This window comes from Archocentrus centrarchus, chromosome 13, assembly GCF_007364275.1.
Source record: "Archocentrus centrarchus isolate MPI-CPG fArcCen1 chromosome 13, fArcCen1, whole genome shotgun sequence".
NCBI classification, from domain to species: domain Eukaryota; kingdom Metazoa; phylum Chordata; class Actinopteri; order Cichliformes; family Cichlidae; genus Archocentrus; species Archocentrus centrarchus.
In genome coordinates, this window is record NC_044358.1 from 31979119 (window position 1) to 31992089 (window position 12971).

At 39.3% G+C, this 12971-nt stretch overlaps 1 protein-coding gene across 1 annotated transcript in view; it reads left to right on the top strand.

The window, feature by feature from the left end:
- egfem1 (EGF-like and EMI domain containing 1) overlaps positions 1–12971 on the top strand; it is a 53136-nt gene that overhangs the window by 13373 nt on the left and 26792 nt on the right. The window contains exons 5-11 of the mRNA XM_030744090.1: positions 5226–5348; positions 8159–8281; positions 9943–10068; positions 10374–10496; positions 11826–11948; positions 12262–12399; positions 12565–12687. Coding sequence (XP_030599950.1) covers positions 5226–5348; positions 8159–8281; positions 9943–10068; positions 10374–10496; positions 11826–11948; positions 12262–12399; positions 12565–12687 — 879 coding nt within the window. The remainder of the gene's footprint in view (positions 1–5225; positions 5349–8158; positions 8282–9942; positions 10069–10373; positions 10497–11825; positions 11949–12261; positions 12400–12564; positions 12688–12971) is intronic.

The window sequence follows — 12971 nt, forward strand, 5'->3', positions numbered from 1 at the left end:
TTACTTCCCTCTCTGTGACAGGTTCTTTAAAGCTCATCAGCTGTCCTCAAATAACCTTTGACCTTTGGTCTGGTTCACAAGAGCTTGTGTTTTTCCCAGAATTGCTCAGTGGGACATTTCTATATTATGACTAAAACACATTTTCAGCTTAGGTAGTAGAATAATAAATGCAAAAAAAAAAAAAAGTGCAATATTTAAATAATTAATAAAACGAATGATTAATGGAGTGAAGGAAATGAGATGTACTGGGAGAAGTGAAGCTACCAAGTCATCACTTGGAACATCTGACCTTTGAAATATTACAGCTCACTGGCAAAAAGCATTTATGAGGAGCTTCTGCAGTCAAAGCCCGTGTCTTGTGTCATGAATCTTTCCAAAAGTTGATGGTGTATTTTTAGAGCAGGTCTCACAATTTAAACAATTTTTTTTTTAATTTTAAGTAATGGGTAATGTTAAAATGTTTTCATTGTTAATTTGTTATAACAGAAATAAACTTCGAACAGATGGGAAGTAAGCATCAATCTTGCCCTGGACCCAAATTCCATCCATTAAGGAAAAATAAGTGAACCTATTCAGGCTTGAATTTCACTTATGACAACTGAAGTTCTGCTGCATTCACTGAACAGTGCTGGGAGAGACAAATCATGCAGCTGAAGCCTGCTGATTCAGTTATTGATCTAGATTTGTATCTTTAAATGTTTTACCATGAGGGAAATGGGCACATGATTGAAGATTTGTTGATTTATGTAATGTCCATGTACTAAAGGTAGTTTTTTCAAAGGAAGGAAAAATGCTGGTCCTTGGAGAAATTGGAAAGCGGAGGTACTGTAACTATGCAGAGGATAGTAATGTCAATAACACTTGATGAGATATGCAGGAATCAGGACTTGGTGGTTGATTGTTGTCTATGGAGAACGCAAAAGCATTCAAACAGCTGCCTTCTGTGTTCGGCCTAACTGATGGAAAACACAAATCACTTACATTCATAAATGAACCAAAGACCAGCAGTTTCCATCTTGTTCTGGGCTTTTTCAAGATAAAAGAATAGATACATTTCATGAAGAAGAAAGCTCTGGCAGAAGGCTCACAGAGAATAGCCACCTGCTGCAACCAGTTGGGGGTCATACATTGGCTTTTTAAAAAATTTTTTTATTTATGACTATGTTTAAAATCGATTCCTGGTATCCTTCAATAAATTCATTTAAGAATGCACTACTTTGGCTCACAAACGCTGAAGGTTACTGTGCCACAGGGTGCACAGAGGAGCACATTTGCAGGCTAGAGCATGTGTCACGAGTGAGTGGAGCTGTTCTTTAGTATAAATGTGGTAGCTTTGCTAAAGTTATTATATTATTATTTGTTTGGATTATGATTAGCATGCTCATCTCTCAGTTGCAGTGAAAATGCCCAGATAATACACTCTGTTGCAGGGTCATATAACTAATACCCAGATACAGTAATAGTTTGTCACTTCATTGGGCATTGGTATTGGCAGACTGTCCTTGCTAAGTGTGTGCTGATCTCCAAAATTGTGTTAATTTGATGACAGTTTGCATATGGTCATATTGTAGTGCTTTACACATTTGCCTTGCACAGGAAAGCTTCCTTGTTCACTTTCAGGAGGAGACGGAAACCCAGCCTCGGGGGGGCACAGGCTACTGTACGTGTAGTGCTGGATAAACAAGAGGGTTATTTCAGGAAGCGCTTCGAGGATAAAGTCTGCCAAATTAAACATGCAGCTCCAGCTGCTGTGGTGAACCCTTAGGAAATAAGGGAGCAGTTAAAAGTACCTTCTTATGATGACTATGGTGGCATAATGACATGGTTTGTATCACTAACATGCTTCTTTGTAAGTGTCACGGCTTTCTATCCTGGAAAAGCTGGATGTTAATATTCCCAGAATGGCACTAAGTGAACGTTTCTGCAAACATAGTCTCTCCCTGCTCATCCTCTTGATTGTGATGACAAATGACCCTGAGCTAATACGGAGAGCTCATTAAGGCTCCAGGAGGCTGCAGGATCAAAGCAGGGATGTGTGTGTGGAGGGGGGGGGGGGGGGGGGTCAGGGCTCTAAGGTTAAAAGTCTATGTCACTTCCTTGTGAGTTGATGAAACGTGTAGCACAGGGTTGTGTCTCTGTGCACAGCTATAGGCATGTGCATGTTTTCCGGGTTGGACACAAATTTTCTTAGAGTGGATGGGACAAATGTTGGACTTCCATGTAAGTAAAGGCTTGTAAAGGCAAGACAATGATGAGGTGAAGCTGCAGCCTTCCTCTGCCATTTATTTGTATTTTTCTGAGGAAAACAATGTGCTTTACACGTTAATTAATTACACACTTAATTATATCAATAAAACAACTAAAGTGATTTACAAAGAGCTGAAACAGAAAGAGGGCTAAGCTGTAATAATCAACACTGACCATCATCTTCTGTAGATTTTCCTGAAACTAAATCTGAATTGGAGATGTGGTTAAGAATGTCTGTCTCTCTAGATAACTCAGGAATCCCTGCATGCCCTTGGAAACCAAGTGTGGGTGTGGCCTGAAAAAGAAATATGGCGACCCATCCTTTGTTTCTGAGGTCCTGCAGAACTCTGCAGATTTTCAAGCTCAGTTTTCACCCTGTAATAACTAATGTACAATAGAAACATTCAATTTATGAGCATATTTATCTCTGATTTCACCTACTGTAAAATATGTAGCCATATAGTATCTCTTTCTCTCCACAGGGAAAACACATGGTTGTAATAATTCAGCACCACTCATCCAAACTACAGCTCTTTGCATCACATTGCATGAAGGGTTTTGAATAGGCTATTGATAATGCATCTTGCATGCTCAGCTGGAGACAATTTTGCCTAAACTGATTGCTCTGGCTTTGTGCTGTTATCAGGCAGTAGCTTGCACATACACAACTTGCACTTACTTTTCTTTTTTTGAGAATGCAGATGTGGGGAGACAGATATATTATCAAGTATTTTACTTGAACAACATAAACAGTTTTTCATACCCTGTTGTTTTTTGTTGTTGTTGTTTTTTTAAAACTCTGGCTAAGACTGTTGCTCCACCGGTGTCTTCCCCCTGCAGGATCAACATGAGAGTTCTGCTGAGTATGTTAAAATCGAAGGCCATGTTTTTTTTTTTTAAAGCAGAGGCTTTGTTTCTCAGCTTATTGAAAATGCATTTATGTGCCTTATGTTCCTGCATGTTATTGTGATACATCACAATAACATGCAGGAACCATTCTCATGTTCCTTCAATCTACAGAAGCAAGCTGCCAAATGACTTTTTTTTTTTTTTTTAAGGCATGCTGTTTCCTTTTTATTTTTTTCCAAATTGTAACTCCATGTTGGGCTTTTAAAATTTCCTGTTGTTCAAAATAAACAAACTCAGCAAGAGGCTGTGTTTAATCTTTTTAACAGATGGGGACAAGATACTAAATAACATTTTCTTTCCACATTCTCTGACAGGAGATGTCTGCAATTCATATCTCTAACAGCATATCACTTTTCTAAGCTAATCTTGTAACAGTGTATCATGAACTCGAACTATGGGGCAAAAAGCAGCATTTTTAACCAGTTCGTTCATAGATCAGGATCAATTTTATACAACAATTTTTGGATTGTAAATGCAATATTGTGTCTAGAAACATTTGTCACTTTGTCACTTTGTCAAAAGTCTTTCAGACCTCATCTGACAAACTTTTGGTAGTGGTGTGGAGTGGTTAGAAAAATATCTTATCAGTCCTATCCGACTAGAAGGTTGGGAATTCCAAGTAAGAAGTTAGGATAGAAAAAAAGGTTAAAAACATGGTAAGAATATGAAGGAGTTTTTTTTTTTTTTATTAGTTTTGTGTTTTCACTGACAAACAAAAGAACATAGAATTGTACAACATACTGTTATGTCACATTACAGAGGTGAAGGGAAAAAAAACAAAAAAAAAAGAAAGAGTTTTTATGCTTATGAACTCATAGTCGGCTGGTGGAAGGAACACTTTGAGAATCTCCTCAAATTCACTGTCAGGACTTCTGTAGAGGAAGCAGAGTCTGGGGATGAAAGGGGTGACATGCCCATCACTGGGGGGTGAGGTCACTAAACAACTCCTTGGTGCCACTGCCAGGGCCACTGGGGTGATTCATCCTGAGTTTCTCATGGCTGTGGATGCTGTGGGGCTGTCTTGGCTGACACACTCCTGCGATGTTGTGTGGAGGTTGGGGACAGTGCCTCTGGATTGGCAAACTGGGGTGGTGGTTCCCCTCTTCAAGAACGGGTTCTGGAGGGGGATCATGTTCCTCAGCCTCCCCTGGGAAGCTCTATGCCAGGAGGCTGGAGAATCTGTCTGTTAGTTGAACCTCAGATTCCAGAGGATCATTGCAGTTTTCATACTGGTTGTGGAACACTGAACCAGCTCTTCATCCTTTCAGGGATATTTGAAGGTATGTCTGACATGCCTTCTGTAGAGGAAGTGGAGTCTGGGAGTTTGCATCCCTTGGGGTATCCTCGGGGGAGTGCTTTGGGAAGATGGGGTATTGGGCATGTTGTTGTGGGCTATCCGGCCCCTGTGTACAGGTTGTGATAGCTTGGTCCGCATTGTTGACAATAAGTCAAACTCATTCTTGGTGGTGCTGAAGGTCTGTCCTTTTCACTGATTCTGTTCATAATTTTTATAGACAAAATTTCTGCTCACAGCTGAGGGTGATCACAAAAAATCAGTATAAAACAAAAGTAACAAATGCAAGAAATAAACAAACAAACAAAAAACAATCCAAAGCAAATTAAAAACTCAAATAAAATCAGGGAAAGCCTTCAATGAGTGGAAGTAGCTGACTTTGTACATCTTTGGTGCAAGATGCATGTTTTATATTCTCCTGTTCTTTCATTTTGCTTTATGACTCTACTGGTCCTTAAATTCTGGCTCACTGACTAAGTAACGGTAGTTGTTGTTTTGGGGGATTCAGTAACAGCAAAGTGTCTCTGTCAAAGAGATCATCTTGCGAGTCAGCTGGTCAGGATCAGTGCAGTGATGAGAGATAATAAACTCAGGAGAGGTGATTTACTTTCAGCTCAGAAAGGAAAGAAGCAAAGAAACAAACAAAGAAGAACCCTGCAAAATTGATGGGGCAGTGGGGCCAAAAATCTTTTTCTCCTCCCAGTTAATTAATCTGCACTGTTTTGTTGACTGTGCATTGAGTTAGTGAACCTGGCCTTTAACCCTTTTCTTTCAGATGTTAACGAATGTGAAGTGGATGAAGGCGGCTGTGAGGGGTACTGTTGCAACACCATTGGCAGCTACTACTGCAAATGTCCTGAAGGCAGTAGGTTGGGGCCAGATGGCAAGGCCTGTCAGGGTAAGATGGACATCTAGAAATAACTGGTATACACAAACACAGACAGGCCAACTGGGGCTAACTTCAATATAATATAATATAATATAATATAATATAATATAATATAATATAATATAATATAATATAATATAATATAATATAATATAATATAATATAATATAATATAATATAATATAATATAATATAATATAATATAATATAATTGCATGATAGTTAATTAATTATGAAGTCATTATTAGGTTTTCAGCACAAACAGACATAAACCTACATACCTTTATTTTGAAATCATAAATGCACCTAATTAGTTAGAGTAATTAGTTATGGGGTCTAAAATAAAGGCATTTTACACGTGCTTACTTTGACTGCCCGTGGTCAGATTTTTCCCAGCGAGATGGAGTCACAATCAAGAAGCAGTCATGAAAATTCTATGCCAGTTCATGTGGACTTAGTAAAAAGAGTAGGAAGGATACGACGGGCAGTTAATATCCCTGCCACTCAGTTCTTTTGATGCAACTTTCTCTCTATATTATCTATTTATATATTTGGTGGAATTGTTTAATTTCTGCTTATTATCTTGATTAAAAGTTTTACTGCACTTGCTCCTTTTGATATAGTACACTCTCAGAGTTCATTACTGTATAGATAGATACATACGTACTATCATTCACCTGGCCCTGTGGCTCTCAGTTCTGCAGAATGGTCACTGTACATTTAATTCAGGCCTTTTTTTTTACCATTCATCGTATATCTTTCAGGCTTTATGAATTCCGAGAGAAAAATGTTAAATGTATAAAATATTTATAGATGGCACATTCAATTTTTTGGATCAAAACATTGGTGCCATCTATAAATTACTGTGTGCATTTCATTTGGTCACACTCATCCATGTGAATGAATTCAGCGGCCCTTTATTGATTCTGTCACACTAAAATGATCTGGTTTTTGTAGACCCACGCATCTGTCTAGACTTTAGGCTGTAAAGAGCTACATCAGCCTCACAGGTGGTGCTGAGATCTTATAACCATGTCAGAGAGCCTTCTCAGTTCATCTGTCTCATCTGGAAGAAATGCGCCGAGGTAGCGGTCGGCCCATTTGTTCCTAAAAGCTACAGGTGTGAACAAGTGTCCCTGATCTTTGACCTTTAAGACAGCATATTGTCACTGTAACATTTTTGTGCGTGAGAGGTTACTGGAGAACTGGAGAAGTCAAGTGTGAGCAGCTTTAGCAGCTGTTAAGCTCTTATTTTAGGGGCTTTTGTGTGAAAAGAAAATGACATTCCTCTTCTTAGAATCTGTTCAGAACTGAAGTCATTTTAACATCCTGAAGAGATTAGTGAGACAACTTACTTAGTAGGGCTGCTGTTTTGCCTAATTGTAGGCGCCAGATCAGCAGTTCTACTGTCACGTGATATCACCTCCTCACCCACGGGTGAGACGCTCCAATTGTGTGTCTCATGTTGAAATCCTTTCAGCCAAGGAAGTCGATAAGCAACCTTGACAAACTTCTTTCTCTGCAGTTGTTCTGCATGTTATCATCCTCTGCAACAGCTGTTGTTGTACAAAAGAGCCTTGTTATAAGTGGGTTGAGTGCTAAATATTTCTTTTAGCACTCATCTATGCGTTTAAAAAATGGGGCAACCCATTAGGAATTTTTTAAAGTTAAGATAGTTTTGCGATCGCTACGGAGAAGACTGCCCACACGGGTCTGCGCGAGAAGTGAAACTGTAGAGAGAGAAAACACACACAAACACAAATAAACACACATATAAGCTATCTGAAAACCATTTAGTATATTTGCACTACTTGGGAAATTCTCTGACCTCACCAAAACCAAAATGACGGTAGTATAATGCTTGCTCAAACAAACTGAGCCACATGTTCCTGGGAAAAAAAGAAAAGAGAAAATGAAACTTTATTTGCCCCCTCACTGCACACGTAGACATAGCCTTCATTAGAGTGATCCGAAAAGTCAGAGATGACAAGCGGGAAGAGGTTTGGAGGATGTTTGATGCGTTGTCCAAATGTATGTGAGTTGAATCTCTGTGTGGAACATAAACATCAGTCTGACACACATGAAGAACTGTAGGAAGCAGTGATTAAATGCATACTGTGCAAACAGCATGATAAACTACTCATCATTCACCTCAAAGACACTGTAGATGTAAATTTCTTTCATAGAGCGTCAGAGCTCAGTGTGGCTGAGATTCAGTGATTCATTGTTTTGTTCACAAATGGACAGGAGAAACTATATACATAATGTGCAGCAAGCTTTTAGTGTTCTTCACTATTAAAACTGGAAGAGTTAAAGGGGGATAAGCTGAACCTTACACATAGCAGTCAACATTTAAAACAGGAGAAACTGGAGCTTTGGTTAAAAAGACATAATTACAACTCTTTATTCTACACTGCTGCAAGACTGCGCTGTTCGTTTTCTGTTATTTGGCCTGCATCAAATAGAATGTTTAAATAGACCACCTCAAAGCTGGGCGGGAGTTTTTTTTTTTAATTAAGGATGTAATAAATTCCTTGTTTCTAAAATGCTTATTTTAATCCTCCATCAAGTCAAGTATTTTTCTCTCACCAGTCTCTCATTGCTTTAATCAAAAAGCAGAGAAACTGTTTATGTGGGCTTCTAGTTGTGCCATATTCATCACTGTCATGCTTGTAAATTTGATATTTGAGACAGCCAGAGGCTGGCTGTCCTTTAATGACTCCTGAAGTGGTTTTGAGCTGCCTTGTAGAAATATTCAGTTCTGTTAAGGAGTTTTTGTAATCAGTATATACGTATGTATTGCATATCTGTGTGTTCAGATGTAAATGAGTGTGAGGAGCTCAATGGAGGATGCCAGCAGACGTGTGTCAACACTCCAGGCTCTTATCACTGTGAGTGCAGCGAAGGCTTCCGTATGCACTCTGATGGTCGGACCTGCATTTGTAAGTACAAAACAAAAGAATTTATTGCACTCGAGGAAACGATTTTTCTCTCCGCTCCTCCCCACACGGTATTCTTTCCACATTAATAATTCAGGATTTTTGCATTCTCTCTGTGTAATAACACACAGATAAAGTACCGTTTTTAAACAGTTTTTGAATTTATTGCCCCTTTGAAGAATAGCTTGACATTCTGAGATTTGCTTATGAGCTTTCTGGCCAAGTGTTAGAAAGGAATATTAATGTCAGTCTCACCATCTAAATTTATTATATGAAACTTAAGCAAGCAGCTACATAACTTAGAATAAAGACTGCAAACAGGAGGCATAGCATTATACATCCATTTGATTGAAATGTACACTCATCGGCCACTGCATTAGGAACACCTGCTCAACTGCTTGTTAACACAAACATCTAATCAGTCAATCAGCAGCTCAATGCATCTAAGCGTGAAGACATGATCAAGGTGAGTTAAGCGACTTTGAATGTGGCCTGACTGTTGGTGCCAGATGGTCTGAGTGTTTCCACCTCTGGGGTTTGCAGAGAGTTGTCTGACGAAGAGAAACTATCCTGTGCAACAGTTCTCGGGGTGAATGGTCTTGGGGATAGATTCTTGGCACAAAGCGCAAATCATATCAAAGTGGTTTCTCAAACATGATACTCCACATTCACCATATCTCACAGAGGTAGATTTGCATCATGGATCTGCAGCAACTGTGTGATGCTATCATGCCAATATGGACCAAAATCTTTGGGGAATGTTTCCAGCACCTTGTTGAATCTGTGCCACAAATAATTAAGGCAGTTCTGAAGCCAATACTGGCAAAGTCTACCAAATGAAGTGGCCAGTAAGCGTTCAGTCCAATGAAAAGCAGTCTTGCTTGGTCGCAGTCACTGGACTTTCTTCTGCACAGTTAATGCCAGAAGTCTTTTTTTTTTTCACTTTGGGTTTTGTACAAATGTAACAAACAGACACACTGAAAAAACAGAATAAAAGAATAGAAGCTCAGAGCTTCATTGAATAATCCTTGTGAGAAGTTCAGACACAATTTAAAAGGGGGAAATGCAAGGTGGTAAAGTACTTTTACCCTTTTAGCTCCATAAAATTTGTAAGGTAATGAAACAATTTGTTACTTGGTGAAAATCTGTACTCCTATTTATGTTCTTTAATGCTCTCAGTTTCCAGCTGCAGCTTCGTGGTAAAGGATAGGTATGGATGCAGAGAGATGGTTAATTGTGTCTGTTGAAGTCATCAGCATTAAAAGCCTGCCGTTCTTTCAGTTTTACAGCCTGTGTCATCATGTCTGTGTTAGAGCACCCATAAGGCACACGGCTAATATTCATATTTGGCACGTCATTAAGTCACTGGAATGATAGGATGGAAAGCTCATTAGAAAGTAAACCAGGGGTTCTTATTGGACCAACAGTCCAGTTTCCTGCATTTACCCGAGTGTTTTCCACAATTATATGGCTGTGCAATTTGAGCTGTGAAAGGCATTTTGGATTGCCAGAAAATTCAATTATATTTGTCATCCTTTCTGAGTTACTGCAAACCTAGTACAACTTTCTTGCCCATTAAATCTGCAGGTGAGCACCTGAGCTGATTTATTTATTTTTTATTTAACTGAGCACTCGTTTGCTTTTTTTTTTTTTTTGCATTTAAGCTGTGAATTCCTGCTCTGTCTTGAATGGTGGATGTGAGCACAAGTGTGTGGACATGGGGAACAATCACTACAAATGTGAGTGTCGGAAGAACTACCAGCTGCAGAGAGATGGCAAACACTGTAAATGTAAGTCAGCCTACCTTTTGGTATAGGGAAATCTGTTAAAGTGGCAGACTTATGGAGGGGGGAAAAAAAAAGGTCATTGTGCATTACAGAGCTCAAAATCTGATTAGTCTTCATGGATTTTCTAATGGGTTGATTGATTTTTATCAGGGCTCTTGATATATCATAACCAGAATATGGTAAACCATTAATAGATGAATGTGCATGATTCAAATTTAGATGTCAAGAATAAAAACTGTCCTTATGAACTGGCCTGACCTGGCTTCATTCTTTCAATATGTGCATGTGTATCCTTTTCTCTGTGTTAGTGAGGGACCCCTGTGAGGAGAGGAATGGAGGCTGCAGCCAGCTGTGTACTTCAGAAGAAGGCCGAGTTCGCTGCAGCTGCCGACCTGGTTTTACACCGGCTGGAGACGACAAGAACTGTGAAGGTGAGGAATCCCTCTCACACACAGAGCTAAGACTCAGACAAGATTTCTGTCATGGTGCATGAGATGTTTTTATCAATGTATAGTCGTGTGAAAAAAAAAAGTGTTCTGTGCAGTCCAGTGAGAAACGAACGACACTCTTCCTGTTTCCATAGGAATTAAGAGGGTAAGTAGCACCTAGACGTTGCTAATCAAAAGTACTTAATTATTTGGACATCTGCAAAGTGTTAGCACCTCTATAAAAGCTGAAGTTTTGGCAGCTTGCAGGTCTGGAGCTTTCAGGTGTGTGTTAACACAGTGTTGTCATCGTTCCAGCAAAGTCACCCCAAGGTGAGATTGTGCAGTGCTCAGAGAAAATGCAAAAAAACCCCAAGAGCTACATTTCAGACTCTACAGTCCTCAGTTGTTAAAGCTCACTGACTGCGTTTGGCTTGTTTGGAAGTGTTGCCACTAGAAAGCTTTTTGCAAGATTTCTGGAACAATGTCCTTTGGACAGATGAGACCAAACTGAAGATGTTTGGTCATAATGCACAGCACCACATTTGGAGAAACGCAAACACAGCATATCAGCACAAACACCACATACCAACTATCAAGCACAGTGGTGGAAGGGTGATGATTTGGGCTTGCTTTTAGCTCTTCTGTATAACAAAGTATTCTAGGTTCAAATGTGAGGCCATCTGTCCACGAGCTGAAGCTTGGCTGAAACTGGGTCATGAAACAGGATAATGATCCCAAACGAAAAGAATCAAGGTGTTGCAGTGACCCAGTCAAAGCCCAGACTTCAACCTGATTAAAGAGCTGTAAATAAATGAATGCCTACTTACCTCAGTTAACTGAAGCAACATAATAAAAAGAAGAGTGGGCCAAAATTCCTCCACAATGATGTGAGAGGCTGATAAAGTCATACAGAAAATGATTACTTAAAGTTATTGCTGCTAAAGGTGGTTTAACAAGCTATTGAGAAATGTATTTAGTTTTTCACATGACTGTACATGTGTTTGGATTCGTCGCAGTATGATACCCTTCTAGTACAAAGAGTTAGCTGCTACTTGGCCAAGAATGTCAGGTTACATAATTCTGGTGAATAGTTTAAGTACAAGAACACACTTCCACAAACACTAAAATCCTCTTGACCTCAACTGTTTCTCAATATGACCCTGAGTTATATTCTAGAGTTTTGCAACACTGTAAAGCAGATAAATCTTTGCTAGAATCAATGACTTCTTGACTTTTTATGCTCATTTCTTCTTACACGCTTTTGTGTGGTTGTCTACATTTGTCGGTATCTAAACATGAGCATTTGTGTGTATTAATATCTGACTCTTATAGACATTGATGAGTGCAGCTCTGGCCACGCCAAGTGCTCCCACGGTTGTGTCAACATGTTGGGTTCCTTTAGCTGTGTGTGTCATCCCGGTTTTGAACTTGGTGCTGATGCTACACAGTGCTACCGTAAGTAAGAAATTCACCCTGCCTTTCACAAACTGTAATTCTTGAATTATTATTACTTGCTTAATTTCAGCAAAAGGCAGAACTTTGACACAAATACTATATTACTTGTGAACTTTGCTTTAACTTGAATTGCAGAACTTGAATTTTCCATCATAATATCATCATCATAAAAAGGTATTTAGGTAAAACATGTAAAATACCAAAAGAAATAAGATTTACAGAGTCTCTATTAGCCAGAAATGCCCCCATCATTGTCCTTATTCTGCATCTCTTGTTGTGTACTGTTGCTGTGGTTTGGTCTTTTCATCTTCAGGCATTGAGATGGAGATAGTGAACAGCTGTGAGAAGAACAACGGCGGTTGCTCTCATCATTGTGAGCACACGACCAACGGCCCCCTTTGCTCCTGCACCCAAGGCTACCAGCTGGACCAAGACAGGAAGACCTGTGTAGGTAAGACCTTCTATATCTACAGTGCTCTAAATAGTTTAAAGACAGTATTCTGTCTTTCTTTCTTTTTTCACCCACTTCTTTCATTTTAATTTTTTTTGACTTTGTGCTTCAGTCCTTCAGACAATCTGTTGATCCCAACTCTTTAAAACGTTGTGCTTTCCTCAGATAATAATGAGTGTGCGAGTGAGGAGTCTTGCTGCAGCCACTTCTGTAGAAATTATCCAGGCGGCTATGAGTGCAGCTGCTGGGCTGGCTACAGACTAAACCCAGACGGCTGCAGCTGCGACGGTAAGAGTGGACTCTTAGCAGATCATCTAGTCTGGTACTTATTAGGAGGGTTTTCTGTGTTGTGGCAAAGCCGTGTATGACACAAATTCCCAAAGCGCATTTACTAACTGAGTGCTGAGAAATTAATCCTTTCAAGGCCAATTCCTACTAGAAAACGGGGAAAAAAGAGAACGTTTTACTCAAGAACGAATAAACTTTGTACAATCAAGTGCAACGTTTAGATGGGTAGAAGATGTTAAATCAAACACTGAGGCAAAACAACAACATCAAAAAAATCCATATCT